The sequence below is a fragment of the Rana temporaria genome, chromosome 4 (assembly GCF_905171775.1).
Source record: "Rana temporaria chromosome 4, aRanTem1.1, whole genome shotgun sequence".
NCBI classification, from domain to species: domain Eukaryota; kingdom Metazoa; phylum Chordata; class Amphibia; order Anura; family Ranidae; genus Rana; species Rana temporaria.
This window is the reverse complement of record NC_053492.1, coordinates 196855992-196879642: the sequence shown is the minus strand read 5'-3', so window position 1 is coordinate 196879642 and position 23651 is coordinate 196855992. Positions and strand designations below refer to the sequence as shown.

At 43.0% G+C, this 23651-nt stretch overlaps 1 protein-coding gene across 1 annotated transcript; it reads right to left on the bottom strand.

Moving 5' to 3' along the window:
* Positions 1-630: 630 nt before the first annotated feature.
* On the bottom strand, positions 631-23347 carry LOC120936876 (dynein light chain Tctex-type protein 2B-like). Its single transcript, XM_040349606.1, has 5 exons — positions 23203-23347; positions 9960-10093; positions 6664-6733; positions 3605-3668; positions 631-823 (listed from the first exon to the last, which is right to left on the bottom strand). The coding sequence occupies exons 1-5, from the start codon at positions 23283-23285 to the stop codon at positions 740-742; spliced, it is 435 nt and encodes a 144-aa protein (XP_040205540.1). The 5' UTR covers positions 23286-23347; the 3' UTR covers positions 631-739.
* Between the last annotated feature and the right edge of the window lie 304 nt (positions 23348-23651).

The window sequence follows — 23651 nt, the reverse complement described above, 5'->3', positions numbered from 1 at the left end:
CAGGAAAACTGCGGCTAAATCTTTGGCCGGAAATCTGCCGGGTTTAAAGCCGCCGGGAATCCCAGCGGGAAAATAGAGAGCAGGTTCTCTATTTTCCCGCCGGGATTCCCAGCAGTTTTCCCGGCCAAAAGCTCTCCCCGCAGTTTTCCTTGTAGGAAAACCGGTCGTGTGTTCGAGGCTTTATTTGCCTTCTGCATTTGATGATGGGAATCTAGTTAAGGGATAACATTACTTAAGGCTGATATTTCTCAACGCTTTGGTGAATTTAACCCCATAGGGGGAAGAGTGCCTAATGTGGTGAAGACTGGGAGTCTGTGTAGGGTGCACATACAGACTTCTACCTAGGATCACCCACTATTTTTGATTTGATTGCTACATCATCATAGTTTCAATGTGGAGTTGGACATTTATCCAATAATTAGCGCTGTTATAACATTGGACTGTTACATGAATTGGACTGCTCCTTGTGTTATTTTATAATTATATATATCCCTGCCAGACTCCTATGTACACACCGAATGCCATTTTAGTATATGCGCATGACTACACATTATCCAATAGATATATATATATATATATATATATATATATATATACACTCAATATAATTCTGTCATTCACATAAGTACATGAAGAAAGTGCTTTATAATTTATTATATATTTTTATATATAATACAAAACTAACATATTTACAACATTGTAACCATGGTGTTCCGTTATGTGACACATTGTTGCACAATTAAAAAATATCCATGTGAATATTAAATTGAGTCTTCTTAATAGTAAAGCATCCAAATGCAGCTGCAACACAAAACAGGTACTCCTGGAAGCAAAAAAACAAAACATGTTGGTAAAATGATAACTTTACTGCTTCAAAGGTTTGCACATATCCGCCTAATTCACACTGTAGCTGTGTACAGCTATTGAACGTACAGGAAAATACTTCAAAGTGGCTTCTTGAATCATGCTGCAGGTTTGGCACATTATAGAGCGTAGTGAAAGATTTACAGAACAAAATATAACTTTGATTGACCTACACAGGTCAGCTTGTATCATTATTGTTCAATTATGTGAACAAGTCCTAACAGTTCAAAAGGAATCATTCATAATTACTATAACAATAGGAATCTTAGATATTACCTAGGAGTTGTTGGCTTTGTTTTCTGCACTTTTTCTTGAATGAGGAAACTCCTCATTGTGATAATCTTTGTAACTTTATAAAGCAAGACACTCCAGGTCGCCAACATTAAAATTTCCCTTGTCCCTGCTTTGGTCATGACAAGTGCCTGCAAAGCGCCTCTATCACTTCAGTGTAAAAGCCTGAGCTTTACTGCCGACACTCCCAACGCCCCAGTGTGAAAGTGCCATTAGTGATCTACTGTTGGCAGTAAATGACATTGCTAGAGGTCCTACCGCCATGCCATGCTGGACTGGCAGCTTCCTATCTAAATGCAACAAGCAGCATCTGTTATTTCATTTTACTGTGGATGTTTTTTTTAACTTATTTATGTATTGTGAATCACCATTAAAGAGAAACTGCAGTCTGCTCACATAATTTGTAATAAAAACATCTTTGCCATTCTGAAGCTTCCCTCCAATCGCTTTGCATATTATGTTATATATACTGTGATTCTGTACTTGCCAAATATGCTGCAGAAATCTCCCTTTACTATGTCTGGCTGCATTCATTTTACCTGTGGGCAGCTGAAGCCGCTGCCTGCTCACTTCCTGGATTTACACCGACACACAGAAGCACACCTCCAGCTCTGCAGCTTTCATTGGCCCTCTTATGACTCACCCCCCCTCCCTTCCTGGTAAACTATCTATATATATATATATATATATATATATAGATCTCTCTCTCTCTCTCATATATATATATATATATATATAATATATATATATATATATATATATATATATATATATATATATATATATATATATATATATATATATATATATATATATATATAGAGAGAGAGAGAGAGAGATATAGAGAGAGAGAGATAGATAGATATAGATAGATAGAGCGCTGTGCATGATGTCATAAGACTAGGCTTTTTACCAGACAAGAAACAGGAAGTGGGCTGTATAAGGTATTTACTGGCAGAACAATTTTTTTTTACTTTTCAAAGTTTAAAACAACAAGGGCAGAAGATTTAATAGATGGAAAGTTGAAAAAATTACTGAAAGTCTGCTTTTAATACTGCACTATTAGTATTTCTTGTATGTGGTGGTTCCTTGTAGCTCTAAATACTGATACTCACCCCTGGTGGAGTGGAGAAGTACAGTCTTCGCTTTTATTATGGTGGAGGGAGAAAGACTATGATGGATACCATATAACAAGCATGTACTGCGTATGCCAGTACACTCAAATGACCTCTTGACTTGAATTTGTCATGAAAATTAGCAGTGCATTTCCTGGTAGGCAAGTACACGTCTCATAGCTGTACATCTGTAGTATCACTACTGTGTTGCTCTCTGATTTCCTTGCTGAAGGCTCCAACTATGGGAAACAAAATCCTGCTTCTACCAAGATGGCTGCCTTCACACAGAGACACAGTGAAGACCAGTAAGTCAAGTAATGCAGGTGACCACCTGCAATACTGGTGACGAGTAGTAGTAAAAGAAGAGTATCTGTACCAGTGAAGGCGAACCTTGGCACCACAGATGTTTTGGAACTACATTTTCCATGATGCTCATGCACTCTGCAGTGTAGTTGAGCATCATGGAAAATGTAGTTCCAAAACATCTGGTACCGGTTCGCCATTACTGATCTATACTGTGCTCTTTGACAGCTCCTGGCTTTAGGGTGTGTCGCGTACTGATGTAGAAGCTGGAGAGAGGAACCACAGTGTCCGGCTGAATGAGAGGATGTTCACACACATGGAAGTGTGGAATACTCGAAGAGTTCAGATAGCAACAAAGCGGCAGACTTTGAAGACACAGGCTGCCAGAAAGGTAACTATAGATGCTCTTCTTTTACAGGCAGGATTTGTTTACAAGTGATCCTGTAGTAACAGGGACACCCTACGGCTGCCAAGGTCTACAAGATGTTTTAATATTAGATTTTAATGAAAGTACAGAAAGCTTTGCAATTGACACTATACTGTATATCCATTTCATTTACAGTGATAGCTCGGATTGCAAGTAACAGGGTTAACGAGCGTTTTTGAAATACGAGCTATTATTTTTCAAAAATCCTAACTTCAGGTTTGCGAGTGTTGTCTCGTGAAACAAGCAGGAATCAAGCCTCTGCGGTGTGCAGTACCGCATTTGGCCAGAGGTGCGGGGGCGCCGGATACACTTGTTTCCTAGCCTCTCTGAGTGCTTCCGAGGAGTTTCCGAGTGTTTCTGGCGCCCCAACCCTGGCCACATGCGGTACTGCATACAATAGAAGTCACCGTGAAACAAATTATCTGAGTTTCCATTGACTTCTATTGGGAAACTCACTTTAATATACAAGTGCTTTGGATTACAAGCATTCTTCTGGAACAAATTATGCTCGTAATCCAAGGTACCACTGTATTTCCAAAAATAAACACAATTTAAATCTCTAGAGTAGCGTTTGATAAGTTAAGAGAATTTTGATATATCTTACATTCATGAAAACCTCTTCAGCGTAACTATCGGTATCTGCATCCCAGAAGCACCTGGCAGCCATTCTGTAGGGAAAGAAAATGAACACGTTTCCATAAGGCTTCTTGTAAATGACAGAAAATGGCTACTGAAAGATGAACATACAAAAGATGCATCTCCTACCCTAGCCCAACTTCCCCGTAACTAAGTCACTGTCCAGGCAGCCTAAATTTACGGTCATAGAAAACCCAGAGAACAGTACTTCCTAATAGGTACATGTCTGCCATGACTAGACGACCAAGTGTAAAAGGCCATGAAAGTATCAGTGACAACAATATGACACATAAGCATCCACCCAACAAACTGAACTTTTTATAGAAATGTATAGTGTTCTATTTTCTTTATTTGGAACTAAAAACAATTATTATTTTCTATAAACATAAACACACATACATACACACTTACATGATTTTATATATATATATATATATATATATATATATATACATATATATATATATATATATATATATATATATATTGCAGGGTGTGTCACTAGTGTCATGGGTACCCCCCGTATTAAATGTTTATTAAAAAAATTAAGATTTTACACAAATTATGAATGTCATCGAGGGTAAAGTACAAAGTGGGGTTCAGAAGAGAAGATTAGTGATGAGAAAAAATGTATGAGCGTGTTTTTGCAATGGTAACGGAACATTAAAGTGGATGTAAACCCTCACATATACCCAGTGAAGTGAACAGCCTCAGATGATACACAGAGATCAAATCTCCCTACATAAGTTTTACATGTATATCTGCTGTCTTCAGCTTGCTACCTTCTTTAGAATTCTTACATCATGTTAGAATTTTCACTACCTCATTCAGCAGTAGGAGTGTAATCTTGGCTTACCACTGGGAGACAACTGAATTGGAGGAAAGGCACTCACCCCTCCTCCACATAGGTATAAGAATGAAGATACTTTCAGAGCTGTGCTGTGACAAGACAAGCTCTCTGCTAATCTATCTATCTATCTATCTATCTATCTATCTATCTATCTATCTATCTATCTATCTATCTATCTATCTATCTATCTATCTATCTATATATATAGCAACCTTCCCCAACACACATTTTCAGCTGCTTTTATATCCCATCTCTGAGAAACTTGTCAGAAGTTATCATGCTGATAACGAAGCACAAAAACAGCCAGAAAAATACAGGACTTGGAAAGAGATAAGAAAATACGGCAGATATGTGTGCATAGGTCAAATTTCATGAATCGGCTTTACATCCACTTTAAGGCTCCATTCACACCTGAGCATAGCACAGCGACAGCTGCTGCCGCACGCTTTTTTTTTAGCGTTTTTGTACTTTTTAGTGGAGGAGGTTTTAGGAGCGCAACATACATTTGATGGGCCTTTCTCCGCTCCAGAAACGCTCCAAAGTAGCTCATGTACAAAGCTAGACGAACGCATCAAAATTGCACCGTGTTTGGGGTGCCATTAAGAAATAACGACATCGCAAATGCGCCACATCTTGCCGCAATTTGGAATTGTGAGCAGAATCACAGCGATTCTGCCTGTGATTCAAATCACCTAGGTGTGAATGGAGCATTATAGTTCCTTCCTAGAGACTTAGGGCCAGATTCACAAAAGATATACGACGGCGCATCTCCTGATACGCCGTCGTATCTCTGTTTCAGGGCCGTTCTAACTATGCGACTGATTCATAGAATCAGTTACGCATAGCTAGCCCCAAGATCCGAAGGTGTAATTGAATTACACCGTCGGATCCTAGGATGCAATACTTCGGCGCCGCTGGGTGGAGTTTGCGGCGTAAACCAGCGTCGTCGGGTATGCAAATTAGCAGTTACGGCGATCCACGAAGGTTTTTCCCGTCGTTACGTCGGCGCAAGTCTTAGATTCCCGTCGCCAAAGTTAGGGCTGCTATTAACATGGTGTAAAATTACCATTACCATGTTAAAGTATGCCCGTCTTTCCGCGTCGCTTTTACATTTTTTTTTGTTTTCCCGGCGTAAGTACATTACGCACGGTCGCGATTCTCACACGTCGGCGCCGTCGTAATTTTGCGCAAAGCACGTCGGGAAACTTGCGAACAGAGCATGCGCAGTACGTCCGGCGCGGGAGCGTGCCGAATTTAAATGGTACCCGCCCCATTTTAATTGGGCCCGCCTTGCGCGGACGTGTTACGATACACCGCCACAAGTTTCCAGGTAAGTGCTTTGTGGATCGGGCATTAGACTGAAAACTTGCGGTGGTGTAACGTAAACAGGTTACGTTACGCTGCGCCGCAGAGGTACTAGAATCTGGCCTTAAAGAGGAGCTCCAGGCTCCCGTCAGAAGAAAATAAAAGTCACCAGCTACAAATACTGTAGTTGCTGACTTTTTAATATTAGGACACTTACCTGTCCACAAATCCAGCGGTGTATTCAACCCAGACAATTTTCAATTGGCTCTTGGGTGCTGCTAGCATCTTCTAAGAGATGTACATTATAATACACTTTTAAAATATTAGGCCTGTGGGACTCAGCATGCGATACATGCACCCTAGTGGGTACTTTCACATAAAAATAGGGGGCACTCTTATTTTCAAAGCCTAAGGCTGGATTCACACCTATGCATTTTTAGTGCTTTTTGCATTTTGCAGATTTGCACTACAGCCCATTTACCATGGTTTCCTATGGAACACGTTCTGTAGTGCAAATCTTCAAAATGCAAAAAGCACAAAAAATGCCATAGGTGTGAATCCACCCAATAAGGTTTGAACGCCTAGTAAGCGGTGAGCTGTGTACAACATAAACCAGATAAAGTTATTTTCAAACCATGTAGTACTTTGACACCCTTTGTTTACTGAGCAAAAAAAATGTTTACACTTACAGTAGCACACAACAGGGCATACGTGGTAATTCTCCTGGTGTTAAAGTACACTTCCCTGGCACCTCAAACTTTAGTAAAGTAGGCTCTTAATGTCCACTGGTGAGAACGTAATACGTAGTTAGTATAACAAAAATATCAATTATACTGACAGAAGTAACATAAAAAAAAAAAAAAAAAACTTACTTTACTCCTTCGCCTCTCTGTTCACCAATCACAACCTGAACCACCATCTTATACCTATCAAACCCCATTTCTGTGGAAAGAACAAAAGAAATGATGATAATTAAACTAAAACGCCATTTTTCTTTTTTTTTTTTTACATTGTCCCCCTGTATAAGAGAAACTTATATTGTAATTTTTTTGATTGCGGCTGACACATCTTAAGTGACTGTACCCATAATGTAATATGCCAGTGTATACTGATTCTGGATAAATCGAGGCAGCAATGTATGTTGCAATCTTTTTCTTGTACCATTTATATTTTTTGTAAAACTACAAAATTTGTTAACAAAAACCTATTTGATAAAAAAAAAAAAGTGGACTTTAGTAAAAAAAATAAGGTCTTGCTAGATCACTTCAGGCTGGCCCGTTTTGTAGGTATGCTGTGTAAGACACCTGGGTATACCATGTAACAACGTGAGCTAGCCGCCAGGGTGCTATACAGGTTCAGGTTCCATTCCAATGGCACCCAGGCCCTGAAGACTCCTTTAGGGATATGCCCACATGACGGGCGAAGCCTGGGCGGGACAAACAATGTTGGTTAATTCTTACATCACACTGCTGGCTACAGTGGGACCCATCTCTGGCTAGATATACTTAACCCTGCTGAGCTTCCACATATGCCTATAGCACACAAAAAAATAAGGCAATTCCTAGATTGTCTTTTCCTATTTTGTTTAGGGACAATTGGGCTCCTATATTGTATATGGACTGATCTGACTCTGAGAGGTTATTCACTTTTCTGGCGTTTTTGCTACCTTGTACTCTTTTGGGGGAAAAAAAATATTAAATACTGTCTCCACTGTCGACCCAACCATTTTCTCACTAACTAATTATTGTACTATTTCTATTGACGGGCATTTGCTTCTTTTAAGGATTCTGTTGGTAGGCTTTGTTAAACGTCTGAAGTCGTCCTTGCAGGTGTAGTCCCTGCAGAGCAACTATTGCCACCTCACTGTTTCCCAGGACTATGAAGAACTAGACTGAAGATCTATTAGTTTCAGGAGAGAGTTCACATACCTCCAACTTTTATAGATGGGAACAAGGGACACCTATTAGCAAAAGTATGTAGGCATATGACACCCCCTGATATGCCCACTTTTACCACTACTATTCCTTTAGATGGCTTTTAACATTTACAAATGCAGCGATTTAGAAATTGGCTGAAAGGTTTACAACTGGGAAACACTTTAGTATATTTTATTTTGAAAGACAAAAAGTGCATTTTATATACAACTATATAGATCAGACCAAAAATATGGGACAAATAAGGAGAAAAGAGGGACAGAGGGACTTTGTTCCAAATCAGGGACAGTCCCTTAAAATCAAGGACAGTTGGGAGCTATGAGTTGGCTGTCTGCAAGATTACAGCTCTTGCCCTTGGCCCTACTATTCTTCGTAGACTCAATGGAGAACGTGATTTGTCAAATCTCCAAAATGTAATTTTTTTATGTGCAGAATCTTATAGCTTAGAATTTGGTTGACTAACCCTGCTCGGGAACAGTGTGTTTGGTGCATACCCTCTAAAGGTGAGCTCCTCTTTTGAAAAACCCTTAAAGCGGGAGTTCACCCAATTATATATTTTTTTATCTTTTCCCCTTAGATGGATGCTCGTTTTGTCTAGGGGAATCGGCTAGTTGTTTTAAAATAAGACGCCTTCTTCACATTAAAGGTTCACCATAACACCCGGAGGTAGGGGGACAGGTAGACAGAGTTTCTTTCCCTGTCCTCTCTCTGTTGTTTCCCACTACCCATTCCTACTTGCTGAATGTTTTGCTACAGCTCTATGCAACTTTACAATCACATCACAGGGAGTGGTCATCTCCTTCCCTTTAAGCAAGAATGATTACTCCCACTGGGCACAGTCTGGCCCCCTAAAGTCTGAAGGACAGTAAACTGGCTATTTCTTTGGAAAGAGACCCCTGTCCTAACACCTTGAGCTTGGTTGACTCCTTGAAGAAGTTGCTGCTCTTGATTCCTCGCTGTGACCTACTGTGTCCAGCTTTCGCGGGGAGCCATCCATTCAAAGAAAACAGTGATTATTGCTAGCGGCTGTATCCGCTTGCAATAATTGAATCCTAAATGGATCAACTTGGGTACAATCAGCTTGCCCATACATGGTTTGAAACTGGGTCAGTCCCTGCTGACCCGGCCGATATTTGAACCGCCTATGGCCAGCTTTAGGATGTGAACATATTTTCAAAGTAAGGAAAAATTATTTGAACAATACTAATGCAGAGTTTTGATTCAGTGATCAATGCTCTATAAAAATATTAAAGCGGTTGTAAACTCAGATAATGTTACCCCAAATCAGCAATATGCAATTTCATCTTGCTGTTTAGCAGCTATGCGCCACATACATTATGCAAATAGAACGTTCTTACTTGAAAAAATTGACTTTTTATGATCCCCCTTGCTTGTACTCAGCCGCTGCCATTATGACTCCTGTCTTCCGCATTTCAGTTGTATTTTATTTCCACCCTCACATTCCTTCTGTGTCCATAATCCCGCACGTGCGCATTCGTTCCTGAAGCCAAGCCTCGTTTTCGTTTCAGACAGACAGGTTCTGTCCTCGGCTCTGCGCTCTAACCCCTGTGACATAGCGAGTCACATGGGGTTAGGATAAGCTTCTCAGTGAGGGAGTATCGCGGGATCTCGGGGCTGACGTCAGCCAAAGGAAATGACGCAGCCCTGGCATGTACACAGTTTTCCAGCAAGAAGAAGTGCCGGCCGGAAAAACGGCACTAACTGCGCATGTACCAATTACGTCATTCATTCGTAAATGACAGATTACACAGAAAGGGATAAGGTAGGAAGCGTTTTACACAGAGCAACTCGTTCATAAGGTAGGGAAGCTTGATATAGTGGAAATAGCACAGGATGGGTTTACTACCGCTTTAAGCTTAGGTTCACATTGGAGCGATTGGTCATGCAAATTGAGAGATCAAATTTGCATGACAAGTCGCAGCCTATTGGAGGCAATGGCACTGTTCCCATCGGTGCGACACTGATTTTGCGGCACCGCACCGATTTGCAAATATAGTTCCTGCACTACGTTTGCCGATTTCAGGTGCGACTTCAATAGACATCTGTGCATGAAGATAAACAAATGTCTATAAAATAGCAGCTGAAATCGCCTGACCTTGCTACTTTGAAATCGCGCTACTTCAAAGTAGCATGAATGAACCAGGGCTAAATGTAACAAATGTGGCTTTAGCACTCCTTTAACATATTGCCCCTTTTTTTTTTTTTTTTAATACCTTTCAGTTTATCCTTTATTGTCTCTGACAGAAATCGAGTCAGTTGTGGAACCTCCTCTGGAATATACTGCTGGCTTTTCAGTTCCTCCTTCAAAACAGATCGAATGCAGTCCTTTACTGTTGCAGTTCTAAATCTGAAAATCAATTGTAGTCTAATTTATACCAATAAAATGCATTCATGTTACATAAAGAAACCTTACAAGTAAAAAATAAAAACAATTGTAAATATAATGTATTGTTATGTAACCCTTTATTAACCTTAAAAGGGGAGTTCCAGCCATTTGTATGTTTATTAAAAGTCAGCAGCAACAAAAAGTGTAGCTGCTGGCTTTTAATAAACAGGCACTTACCTGCTCCATGGCTCCAGCGACGCGCCGGCCGGGGCTCCGCTCCTCTCCCCCCCTCCCCGGCCGGCGTCTTCATCTTCAGTGTGGGCACCCGGCCGTGATAGCTTTCGGCTTCACGGCCGGGCACCCACTGCGCATGCGCGAGCGGCGCGGCACTGCGCATGCGCGAGCGGCGCGGCCCGGCGCCGTGTAATTGGCCAGGAGATCGCCTAGGACCTGTGACGTGTCCTAGGCGATCGCCTACAGCAGCCACTTCCTGAAGGCGATTAAGCTTAGTCGCCTACAGGAAGGAGGAAGTGGGACAGGAAGTCCCACTCGTGCTGAAGCCCCCACTCCCCCCCCAAAAAAATTACATGCCAAATGTGGCATGTAAGGGGGAGAGGAGTGGGTTAAGAGGAAGTTCCAAATTTGGGTGGAACTCCTCTTTAACCACTTCGTTACCGAGCCTGTTTTTCAGATTCAGTGTTTACGAGACTAAAACAGTTTTTTTTGCTAGAATATTACTTAAAACCCCCAAACATTATATATATTTTTTTTCTAACACCCTAGAGAATAAAATGGCAGTCATTGCAATACTTTTTGTCACACCGTATTTGCGCAGCGGTCTTACAAGCGCACTTTTTTTGGAAAAAATTCACTTTTTTAAATTAAAAAATAACACAACAATAAATTTGGCCCAATTTTTTTATATATTGTGAAAGATAATGTTACGCCGAGTAAAATGATACCCAACATGTCACGCTTAAAAATTGCGCCCGCTCGTGGCATGGCGTCAAACTTTTACCCTTAAAAATCTTGATAGGCGACGTTTAAAAAATTCTACAGGTTGCATTTTTTGAGTTACAGAGTAGGCCTAAGGCTAAAATTATTGCTCTCGCTCTAACGATCGCGGCGATACCTCACTTGTGTGGTTTGAATACTGTTTTCATATGTCGGCGCTACTCGCGTTTACGTTCGCTTCTACGCGCGAGCTCGTCGGGACGGGGCGCTTTAAAAACATTTTTTTTTGCTTTTCGCATTTATTTTTAGTTATTTTACAATTTTTAACACTGAAATAAAAAAAAATAAAAAAATTATCACTTTTATTCCTATTACAAGGAATGTAAACATCCCTTGTAATAGAAAAAAGCATGACAGGTCCTCTTAAAGCGGATCTCCACTCTAAAGTGGAGTCCCGCTGATCGGAACCCTCCCCCCCTCCGGTGTCACATTTGACACCTTTCAGGGGGGAGGGGGGTGCAGATACCTGTCTACAGACAGGTATCTGCACCCACTTCCGGCCCTACGATACGGGCAAAGGACGGGTTTTTCCTCCGCTTCCCGTCGCCCCCCCCGTTGTATGCTGGGAACACTCGGCTCCCAGCACACAGCGGGAGCCAATCGGCGGGCGCAGCGCGACTCGCGCATGCGCCGTAGGGAACCGGGCAGTGAAGCCGGAGCGCTTCACTTCCTGGTTCCCTCACCGTGGATGGAGGGGGGAGCAGCAGGGTGACGAGCGATCGGCTCGTCATCTGCTGCGATCACCGCTGGACTCCAGGACAGGTAAGTGTCCTTATATTAAAAGTCAGCAGCTGCAGTATTTGTAGCTGCTTGCTTTTAATATAGTTTTTTAGTGGCACATCCGCTTTAAATATGAGATCTGGGGGTCAAAAAGACCTCAGATCTCATATTTGGGCTTAAATGCAAAAAAAAAAAAAAAATTTGGAAATGTCATTTTTTCAAATGACAAAAAAAAAAAAAATGTCTCTTTAAGAGGCTGGGCGGGACTGACGTTTTGACGTCACTTCCGCCCAGCAGAGCTATGGGGGACGGGCGAAGGAGATTTTTCCTTCAGTCTCGTCCCCGCTCAGCTGCCGAATGGTCGCGATCCCCTCCGCCGCTACCGACGGCTCCGGTAAGCGGCGGGGGCGCGTTACAGCGGCGGGAGGGGGGGGGGCCCCTCTCCCGCCACCGATAACGGTGATCTCGCGGTGAATTCGCCGCGGAGACCGCCGTTATCGTGTACAGGACCGTCGGCACTAAAGATGGATACCTCAGTTGTGGCAGCAGCTGCTGCCGTTACTGAGATATCCATCTTTAAAAACAGGACGTCTTTTGACTATGGGCCAGTAACCAAGTGGTTAATCAGCTCTTTTCTCCCCTTAGTTATTGTTTTCCTGAATTTTTTTATTTAGATTTGTTTTTTGTTTTTTTTTACTCCAAAACAATTGTTTGGGTTTTTCTTTGCATAAAAACAAAATACGAAAATTAAAAAAAGTCCTTTTCTGTTTGCAAATAACTTGCATGCCAGAAACAACATTTTAGTGTCGTCATAAATGGGACAATATTATAGAATTAACTGTATACTTTTTATTTACAGTAAAAAAAAACATTTTTTGAACATTAACACATGGTTTAATTTGTCTATAGATTACATAGAAAATAAAAATAAGATTTTTGGTTTACCTGTAAAATACTTTTCTTGAAATATATCACAGGACACAGAGCGTCTTCATAATCCTTACGGCAAGGTTATGTTGCCACCCTCAGGTGATTGGACGCTGGCAAAAAAAAGCAGGAAGTCTCCTACCAGGCATAACACCTCCACTTTAGGAAAGGCTTCAGTTTTTGTAGTAAGCCATGATACAGAGAATAGGAGGTATATTTCCCGTGATGTATTCCAAGAAACGGATTGTACAGGTAAACCAAAAATCCTAATTTCTTTATCGTACTCCACGGAACACAAAGTGTCTTAGAATCCTTATAACAGGGGTGTCCCAAAGCAATGAATCTGAGGAGAGTGCAACATGGCAACAAGCCCCTTACAAATAAACCAGAACAGGATAGAAACTCACATAACAGCCTGCAACACACGCTAACCAAAAGGTAGCATCCTCAGTGGCTCTAACGTCCATCTGGTAAAAGTAAAACTTGGTAAAAAAGTATGAACTGAAAACCAGGTAGTGGCTTTAAAAACTTGGGGGTACTGAAGCTTGATGACGAATAGCCCAGGAGGCACAGACATTCCTGGTAGAATGAGCCATCACTGGATACGGTGGAACTTTTCCTCTTGGTACTTAACAAATAAACTGATAAGTCCATAGAGAAATCGCAGATTTGGAAGCTGTGTGACCATTCTTTGGACCCTTAGGAAGCACAAAAAGTGAATCAAATTGGAGAAGACTGATAACTGCTGAATGCACAAATCATTTCCATATGAGCCTTCCCCAACCCCCCCACGTCCACGGCCTAGGACAAAATCATAGCAACACAATGTCCTGATTTAGGTGGTAAGAAGAAACCACCTCAGGCAAAAAAATGGCTTAGGCCAAAGAACCACCTAGTCACAGTAAAACACCAGGAATGGTTCTTTAAAGAAGAAAAAAGGCAGCCAATTCTGAAACTCTATAAACCAAATCCGTTAGAAAGGCTAAAGAAAGATCCCAAATAGGTTCAAAGAAGATTGTACCAAGTTGAAATCCCACTAAAGTAACAAGTTGAGTCCTGAATCATCTTCGGCTCCAGGATGTTAATGGACAACAACCTCTCTTGCAGTGATCAAGTTTCCTGGACCAAGAGAATGTCCAGAACACCCCTCAACCCATCAGGCTGGTGTGTCATCAGAATCTTCCAGGGAGAAAGGACTTTCCCATTTCTAGCATCTGTAAGGATATCCACCAGTCCAGAGACAGAATCATGCTGGGATGTACGAACATCGGGAAATCAAACGATTGCGTTCTCTTGTCCTAAGCCACCAAAATATTCCACTCTAGTGGCCCAGAATGAAATTGGGTTAAAGGTACCGCCACCTTTATTCATGCTGGGATGTATGAACATCGGGAAATCAAACGATTGCGTTCTCTTCTTGTCCCAAGCCACCAAAATATTCCACTCTAGTGGCCCAGAATGAAATTGGGATAAAGGTACCGCCACCTTTATTCATGCTGGGATGTATGAACATCGGGAAATCAAACGATTGCGTTCTCTTCTTGTCCCAAGCCACCAAAATATTCCACTCTAGTGGCCCAGAATGAAATTGGGATAAAGGTACCGCCACCTTTATTCATGCTGGGATGTATGAACATCGGGAAATCAAACGATTGCGTTCTCTTCTTGTCCCAAGCCACCAAAATATTCCACTCTAGTGGCCCAGAATGAAATTAGGTTAGGTACCGCCTCAAAGGAGGCCACAATCTTCTCTAGAATTCTCATACAAGTGAACAAGAGACCATAGACAAGACATTTCTCTAGTGGGAGGATCACTCATGCCTGAGCAGTACAAAGGGTCAGGTCCATATATTCCAACCATGAGGCCAGGATTAAGGCAGATTTCTGTAAATTCACCCATCTAAACCCCTCCTGAGTGTGTACTGTGTGAGATGCATTGGTTGCAAAGCAGAGAAGCAGATTGCTCCCTCTGAAGCCAGTTATTTAGGTACTCTATATTAGGGATTCTTCAAGACTGCAAGAGTCCCAGAACCGAAGCCAGGACCTCAGGGAACTCTCTGGGAGCTGTAAACAAGCCAAACAAACAGCAGGGTCACAAACTGAAAATGGCTATCCTCCACTGCAAACGGCAAAAACCTTTGTTTAGTGGGGGGAAAAACTATGAATCTCTGATATCCACTGATGCCAGGAAATCTCTGTGAGGGATAGGGACCACCACTGACTGCACCGACTGGAACTTCTGTACATGCAGAAACTTGTTGAGGCCTCTGAGATCTAAAATAGGGTAAATTTCGCCTTCAAAACTGTGAAGAGTGTCAAGTAAAAACGCAAAATTGAAAACGTGTAAGAGCAATTCTTTTCAGAAGCTTCAAAGAAACATTTGAAAACATGAAGTGTGGAGGGGAAAAGATCTGAAATTCCAGCTGGCAGCCGCAAGCCCATATATTGCAGACCAACTTGTCTGCAAACGCCCCCTGCCAAATCTCCACAAATGCCTTCAAACTTCCCCTTACTCGAACAAGTGGGGGCGCCTCTTCATTTTGAAAAATATCTTATTCCCAAGTTTAACAAGCTTTGAAATCCATGGCTTTTTCAGGAAACTGGGACTGATGCTTTGGCCTAGAACCAGAGATTGTCAAAAGAAATGCTTTGTAGAAGTAAAAGGAGCAGCAGTTTTTGAGACACATTCTTACCCTTCTTTCTCAGCAGTAACAAAGGCCCAGATTCACAAAAGAGATACGACGGCGTATCTATGTTTTAGGGTCTTCCTAACTATGCGACTGATTCATAGAATCAGTTACGCATAGTTAGCCCTAAGATCCGACAGGTGTAATTGAATTACACTGTCGGATCTTAGGATGTAATACCTCGGTTGCCGTTGGGGGGAGTTTGCGTCGTAAACCAGCGTTGGGTATGCAAATTAGTAGTTACGGCGATCCACAACGGTTTTTCGGGTTCGCTACGTCGCTGCTAGTCTAGTTTCCCGTCGCAAAGTTAGTCGTCGTTTTTGCTGCCCTAACTTTACACAGCCTACGTATGTGCTGTATAAAGTATGGCCGTCGTTCCCGCATCGAAATGTGAACATTTTTTGTTCTTGCGTAAGACCTCTTAAATTTTTTGTTCTTACGAAAGTACGCTACGCACGTCGCCGTTCGAAAAAATGACGTCACTTCGCGCAAAGCACGGCGGGAATTTCAAAACGGAGCATGCGCAGTAGGTCCGGCGCGGGAGCGCGCCTAATTTAAATGGCACACGCCCCTTTGAATTACGCGGGCTTACGCCGGAGGCCGCCAGCGTAAGTTTTCATGCAAGTGCTTTGAGAATCAGGCACTTGCGATGAAAACTTGCGGCGGTGTAACGTATCTATGATACGTTACGCCAACGCGATTCTACGTGAATCTGGGCCACAGTTCTTCTATCTCATGATATCTTCTGGATGTAATCATCCAGAACAGGGCTAAACAAATGCTCCCCTGGAAAGGGAAAATGTTCCACATGCGTCTTGAGAGGCGGCTCCGCTGATCAACACATCAAATCATAATTTTTTTGCTAATATCTGCGGATACTCCGGCGTACTTTCAAATTTGCCGCGTCGTATCTTTATTTGTAATTCACAAACAAAGATACGACGGCATTTGGCTAAGATCCGACAGGCGTACGGCTTCGTACGCCTTCGGATCTTAGGATGCAATACTTCGGCGACCGCTGGGTGGAGTTCGCGTCGTTTTCCGTGTCGGGTATGCAAATTAGCTGTTTACGGCGATCCACAAAGGTACGTGCGTTCGACGCATTCTCTTACGTCGTCGCTAGTCGTCCCGTCGTAAAGTTGCGATTGTTATTTAGGTGGTGTAATATTAGACAGCCCATGTTAAAATATGGCCTTCGTTCCCGCGTCGAATTTCAAATTTTTTTTTTTTGCGTAAGACGTCCGTGAATACGAAAGGACGTAACGCACGTCGCCGTTCAAAAAACACGTCGGGGCGCCGTAATTTCGCGCAAAGCACGGCGGGAAATTTCCTAACGGAGCATGCGCAGAACGTTCGGCGCAGGAACGCGCCTAATTTAAATGGTACACGCCCCATTTGAATTAGGCGGGCTTGCGCCGGACGGATTTACGTTACGCCGCCGCAAGTTTACAGGCAAGTGCTTTGTGAATCAAGCACTTACGCTTAAAACTTGCGGCGGTGTAACGTAAATGACATACGTTACGCCGCAGCGCAAGTACGTGAATCTGGCCATATATATATATAAAAATACATACACACACATACATATATATATACATACATACATATACACACACACTTTTTTAGCAGAGACCCTATGGAATAAAATGGCGGTCATTTCAATCACAGCAATTTTTCAAACACAATTTGTTGGAAAAATAAACACTCTCATGAATCAAAAAAAAAAAAAAAAAAAAAAAAACAGTAAAGTTGCCCAATTTTTTGTACAATGTGAAAGATAATGTTACTCTGGGTAAATAGATATCCAACCTGTCATGTCATGCTTTAAAATTGCGCATATTGGTGGAATGGCGCCAAGCGTCGGTACTTAAAAATCTTCATAGGCTACCCTTTATTTATTTTTTTACAGGTTACCAGTTTAGAGTTACAGAGGAGGTCTTGTGCTAGAATCATTGCTCTTGCTTTAATGTATGAATTCACTTCTGCGTGCGAGCATGTGGCGACGGTGGTGCGTTAACTTTTGTTCCACATGGCAGTTAGGTCCTTATGAAGTTGCTAAGACCTGTAGTCCCTCAGTGCTGTGTGACCTGACGCCCCCCAAGACATATGTTTTTGTATGATTTCCTTAGTTCTGGTTTACACCGGGAATTCCAGTTACGCGCTGTGCATTCCTGTGCGATTCACATGCAGTTCTGTGTGATGTGATTTCAGCCCATTTATTTTGAATGGGCTGAAATCGCACTGCACCACACCAAAAGTAACGCACATGCGACTTCTGGACAACCGCTGCAACCGGATCGCAGGGTAGTTCTCAACCATGCAATCTTGGACCAGCAAATACACTGCTTTTGCAACCTGTGTTTGGGGTGTCATTAAACACAAATGGGGAAGCTCTGCTTGTTTCCCTCCTCCCCCCTCCACTGTAGAATTTGGCACTTTTCGAGGGGGGGGGGGGGGGCGGGGGCTGGTACCTGGTTTTACCAACTACCCACTTCCGTCTGATTTCACCACAGTGAGCTTTGCACATGTACAGTAGGGAACCAGCGGTAGAGCTGCATGGCTTCACCATCGGTTTCCCTTAGTAGAGATGGCAGCACCCGTCGACATAAATTGGCGTGGCACATACTTAAAAATCCTGCATTGGAGGGAGGTTGCTCCCTTCCGGATCTGCAAGATTACTATATTGCGTCGCAACTGTCCCATGTCTATCATTTTAATACGTCGGAAGCGCAGAGACATAGGTCGTTAGTGTGTAACAGGCCAGGTAGCCCTCTCCATACCCCGGTGCAGGCAATATTTAGGACGGGACATGGGGGATGCAGGACAACGCACTTTGGGGCAGATATGCTGACGCACCAACAAAAAATCTGGGATGTAGCCCTTAAGAAACTGGACAGGACGCATGTGCACTCTCACACACCACTGTGGAGAAACGGAAGTCTACCCGAATTAGGAACAGTACCGAACCCGGGGATATGGGCGGCATATGGAATACTCTTTCTGTCACAGGTCCTGACTGACTCAGGACCTAAATCCTTTTCAAGCCTTAGGGAAGAATTTTCCCTTCCGCCTCAATTTATTTTCCGGTATTTGCAGCTTCGGCATGCACTTAGAACACAAATGGAACAGGTCGTTGTAGATTTGAGTAGGCCGCAGGTGCTAGATATCATTTTCGGGGCTGATTCAACAAAACTCACATCCAATTTATATTATACTATTTGACTGAAAAAGGTGGGCAGGGTGTCACAGGCAGCAAAGGCAAAATGGGAAGAGGACTTGGGACAGATAGATGACACTGACTGGGGAGAGATCTTAGAGGGAGTGAAGACGTCATCCCCCAAACTATCGGAAAGACTAACGCAGCTGTATATAATTCACCGTGCATATCTGACGCCCATGAGACTTGCAAAATTTCAACCCACACGGAGCACTGCCTGCCCCATGTGTGCCACTGTTGTGGCCTCGTTCTACCACTTGTTGTGGCACTGCCCTGACGTGCAGGCCTACTGGCTGCGGGTAACTCAGTTCCTCCATGACAATATGGGAACACCGGTGGGTATGGACCCGAAGTTATGTCTCTTGGGACTGGTCCCAGATGTGGACGTAGACAAATACCAGAATATTTTTATTTGTGAATCGCTCTTTATGGCTAGAAAGGTGGTGGCTAAGGCATGGATGAGGGAAAGGGCCCCAACGCTGGAGGACTGGAAAAGGGAGGTGAACACCACTCTTCCCTATAGGAAGATGATCTACATACACAGGGGGCGCCCACAAAAGTTCTCCAGTGTATGGGACAGGTGGTTAGAAGATGGGGAAACATGCACGGAATGAGTTCCTGGCAGGTGAAGAGCGTCTGTGGTGGGAGGGTGGCATGGTCGATTTGTTACAAGTATTAGGGTTTCTGGAATGTGCAGGGTTTCTTTTTATACGCATGACAATGTTAAACATATGTGCACAGGTCCTGGTGTGAAGCGGTCTGCGAACCCGAATTGTAAAATATATATCTGTAAAAACTTACTGATTATTGATCAATGTTGATCAAATGCCTACCATGTATGTACCTCTTATTTTTTCTACACCTCAATAAACTTGGTTTTGAAGTTAAAAAAAAGAGATGGCAGCACCCAACAACCGATCAGCTGTGGTGAAGACACGGCTGGATTCCTGGACAGGTAAGTGTCCTAACCACTTAAAGTGGTTGTAAACCCTTACAACAGGGTTTGACAAATTTGCTTGGAATCTAGGAGCCAGCTAAAAAAGTTAGGAGCCAGAAAACGCGCCCCGTCCCAACGAGCTTGCGCGCAGAAGCGAACACATACGTGAGATTTTAAAAAGGTAAAAAGGGATTTTAAAGGGTAAAAGTTTGTCGGCATTCCACGAGCGGACGCAATTTTGAAGCGTGACATGTTGGGTATGAATTTACTCGGCGTAACATTATTTTTCATAATATTAAAAAAAATGGGGATAACTTTACTGTTGTCTTATTTTTTACTTAAAAAAAGTGTAATTTTTTCCAAAAAAAGTGCGCTTGTAAGACCGCTGCGCAGATACGGCGTGACAGAAAGTATTGCAACGATCGCCATTTTATTCTCTAGGGTGTTAGGATAAAAAATATATATAATGTTTGGGGGTTCTAATTAGAGGGAAGAATATGGCAGTGAAAATAGTGTAAAATGACATTAGAATTGCTGTTAAACTTGTAATGCTTAACTTGTAATACCAACGGCCACCACCAGATGGCGCCAGCTTACACATCTGGTGGTAATAACTTGTAATACCAAACGGCTCACCACCAGATGGCGCCAAGTCGCCAGGAGCCTATTTCTAGTCGCCATGGCGACCGGGATTTGTCGATCCCTGCCTTACAACACACTTTCACCTACAGGTAAGCCTAGATTAAGGCTTACCTTTAGGTGCTGTAATTATCTCCTAAACCGTGTACAATTCCCCGTACAGGGATTTCTTTGGCGCATGCTCACGCCGTGTCGTTCCGAGTAAAGGTCATGCTGTGGCTGGCGGCACCCGCGCACAGTCACATAGCCGGAGTCCGCGACCCCGGAAGGAGGATGGACGCTTCCAGCCGGCAAGGAAATCGGGGACATCTCAGGCTTCGGTTCCAGGTAAGTGACACATAGTGGGCTACTATGCGATACATAGTAGCCCATTATGTTTTGCCTTTGCAGGGAAACAAAGCGGAAGTAAAACCCACCAGGGTTTACTTCCTCTTTAAGGACCAGGCCTATTAATGATCATTTGTTGTTTATAAGTTACAATCAGTATTTTTTGCTAAAACATTTTATATATATATATTTGCAGAAACCCTAGAGAATGAAATGGAGATCATTGCAATATTTTATGTCACACCATATTTGCGCAGCTGTCTTTTAAAAAGAAAAGAGTACATTTAGCCATTTTTTTGTATAATATGAAAGATGATGTTACACCGAGTAAATAGATATCTAACATGTCATGCTTTAAAATTGCGCACCCTTGAGAAATGGCGACAAACTGCAGTACTCAAAAATCTCCATAGGCAAAGCTTTAAAAATTCTTATGGGTTACCTGTTTAGAGTTACAGAGGCCTAGTGCTAGAATTATTGCTCTTGCTCGATCGCGGCAATAAGCCACATGTGTGGTTTGAATAACGTTTAAATACGTGGGCACGACTTACGCATGCATTCACTTCTGCGGGATGGAGCGCTTTCTGTTTTTTTTTTTTTATTTAACTTTTTTTGATCACTTTTATTCCTATAGCAAGGAAGGTAAACATCACTTGTAATATAAATAAGCATGACAGGTCTTTAACGCAAGATCAAAAAGACCTTGGGCCAGATTCTCAGAGCAAGTACGCCGGCGTATCTACTGATACTCTGGCGTACTTTCAAATTTGCCGCGTCGTATCTTTAGTTTGAATCCTCAAACCAAGATACGATGGCTTCTGGCTTCGATCCGACAGGCGTACGGCTTCGTACGCCTTTGGATCGTAGGTGCAATACTTCGGCGCCCGCTGGGTGGAGTTTGCGTCGTTTTCCGCGTTGGGTATGCTAATTAGCTTTTTCCGTCGATCCACAAAGGTACGCGCGGCCGTCGCATTCTCTTACGTCGTCGCTAGTCGGCTTTTCCCGGCGTATAGTTAAAGCTGCTATTTTGTGGCGTACAGATAGACCTGCCATGTTAAAGTATGGCCGTTGTTCCCGCGTCAAATTTTAATTTTAATTTTTTTTGCATAAGTCGTCCGTGATTAGGAAAGGCCGTAACTCACGTCGAAGTTCAAAAAATGACGTCGGTGCGACGTCATTTCGCGCAAAGCACGGCGAGAAATTTTAAAACGGAGCATGCGCAGTTAAATCGGCGCGGGGACGCGCTTCATTTAAATGAATCACGCCCTCTACCCACCCAATTTGAAATACGCGCCGAGAGATACACTACGCCGCTGTAACTTACGGCGCAAAATCTTCCTGGATTCGACTTAGAGCCAGGTAAGATACGGCGGCGTAGCGTATGTCTGATACGCTGCGCCAGGGCAATTCTATGTGAATCTGGCCCCTTGGATCCAGTGGCGGCTGGTGCTAAAAAAAATTATTGGCGGCGCCAATAAACTGGAAAGAATTTGAAAAAAAAAAAAAAACATCAAACACTGCCAATGTGCCAAACACTGTCACTGTGTCAATCAAATGCTGTCACTGTGCCCACCAAACGCTGCCACTGTGCACACCAAATGCTGCCACTGTGCCATATGCCAAATGCTGCGACTGTGCCATATGCCAAATGCTGCGACTGTGCCATCAAATTCTGCGAGTGTGCCATGTGCCCAATGCTGCCAATGTGCCGCAAGTGTTGCCACAGTGCCCCAAACGTTGCCCACTGGCTCTAATCAGGAAGCCTATTAGAGCCTCTTGCTCTAATCAGGCACTTCCAAAACACAAACACCGCTGTTATTCAGATGCTGGCGCTCACTGGGGGCCAGACAACTGAATAGTGGGGGTGGCAGCGGCGACAATACTAGATGCATGCAAATGCATGAATCTATGTATTGTTGATTGATGGGTGCAGGAGAGATGGGGTTGGCGCTCCTGCGCCACTTGAACGCACTGCCATTGTTCTTGTTATCTCACATTTAAACTGAAAAGCAAGAGAAAAGGTAAAAGGAATTTTACGATTTACTAATTAAAAAAAAAGAAAATTGGCCCTTTAAGGTGGAAGTGACATCAGACGTCGCATTCGGTCCTCCAAATGGCATAGAGGAGTCGAGTGTTGGCCATCTTGCCGTCCCGCTGGAACCTTTCTGCCTAATCACTCTGGGGAATCAGATCGGTTTTCCCCTCCTTTACATATGTATCCAGTAAGCAGGGAAATGACCGGGAGAGCAGGATGAGGCGGGGGGGGGGGGGACACCTCTCCCGCTGCCTATAAAAGTGATCCCATGGTGAATCTGCTGCCAGACCACTTTATCAGACGCCGAATAAAAGTCATTTGTCTCTGAAGGAGCCTGGAGTTATATTGGCACTCGCTGCAGATCGCCACCGCAGTACATTTTGAACGCAGTGCAGGAGACGCACACAGAGCGCAGGACTCCCACCCTGCATTCTGGTGTGAACTGCCAATACAAGCATTTTACTGATAACGTATGCAGATATGTTTGTGCCAGAAAAAAAAACAATTCCTTTAGAAATAGACACCTGTACATGAGAAATATACATCTGAAAGGAGGTGAGTAAGCAATCAGCCCCCATGCTCCAGCACAATCACTCCAATCCACATTAACATGCCATCCACTCTTACTTGTGCTGGAAGTTCGGACGAATAACATAGGAATTGTCGCCACTTTCCCCCATTGTAGCGCTGTACAGCTTGTCCGTCACCATGACAACTAACCCCTTGGCGATCTCTTCCTGTCAAGTGCGATCCCAGACTTCCGGTTGATTACTAGGGGCTGTAGAGTGAAGACCGTGTGTTACAGCACCACGGCGGCCATTTTGTTGAAGCCCAGCTCTTCCTGCAATGCTCAGTCTGCGTGAATCTGGAATTCTTACATTATGTTAGTGGACTGCAGACAAGTTAATTCCTGTACCAACGGACCTTCAATAGCTTAAAGTGACACGTTGATTTTTTTTTTACACACTTAAAGTAAAATGTAAATAAACCAAAATGAGTGAATAATGCAATTATAGAATTATATAGATACATTCCACAAAATGGTGATAAAATCCAAAACACCACTGTGCAATTAT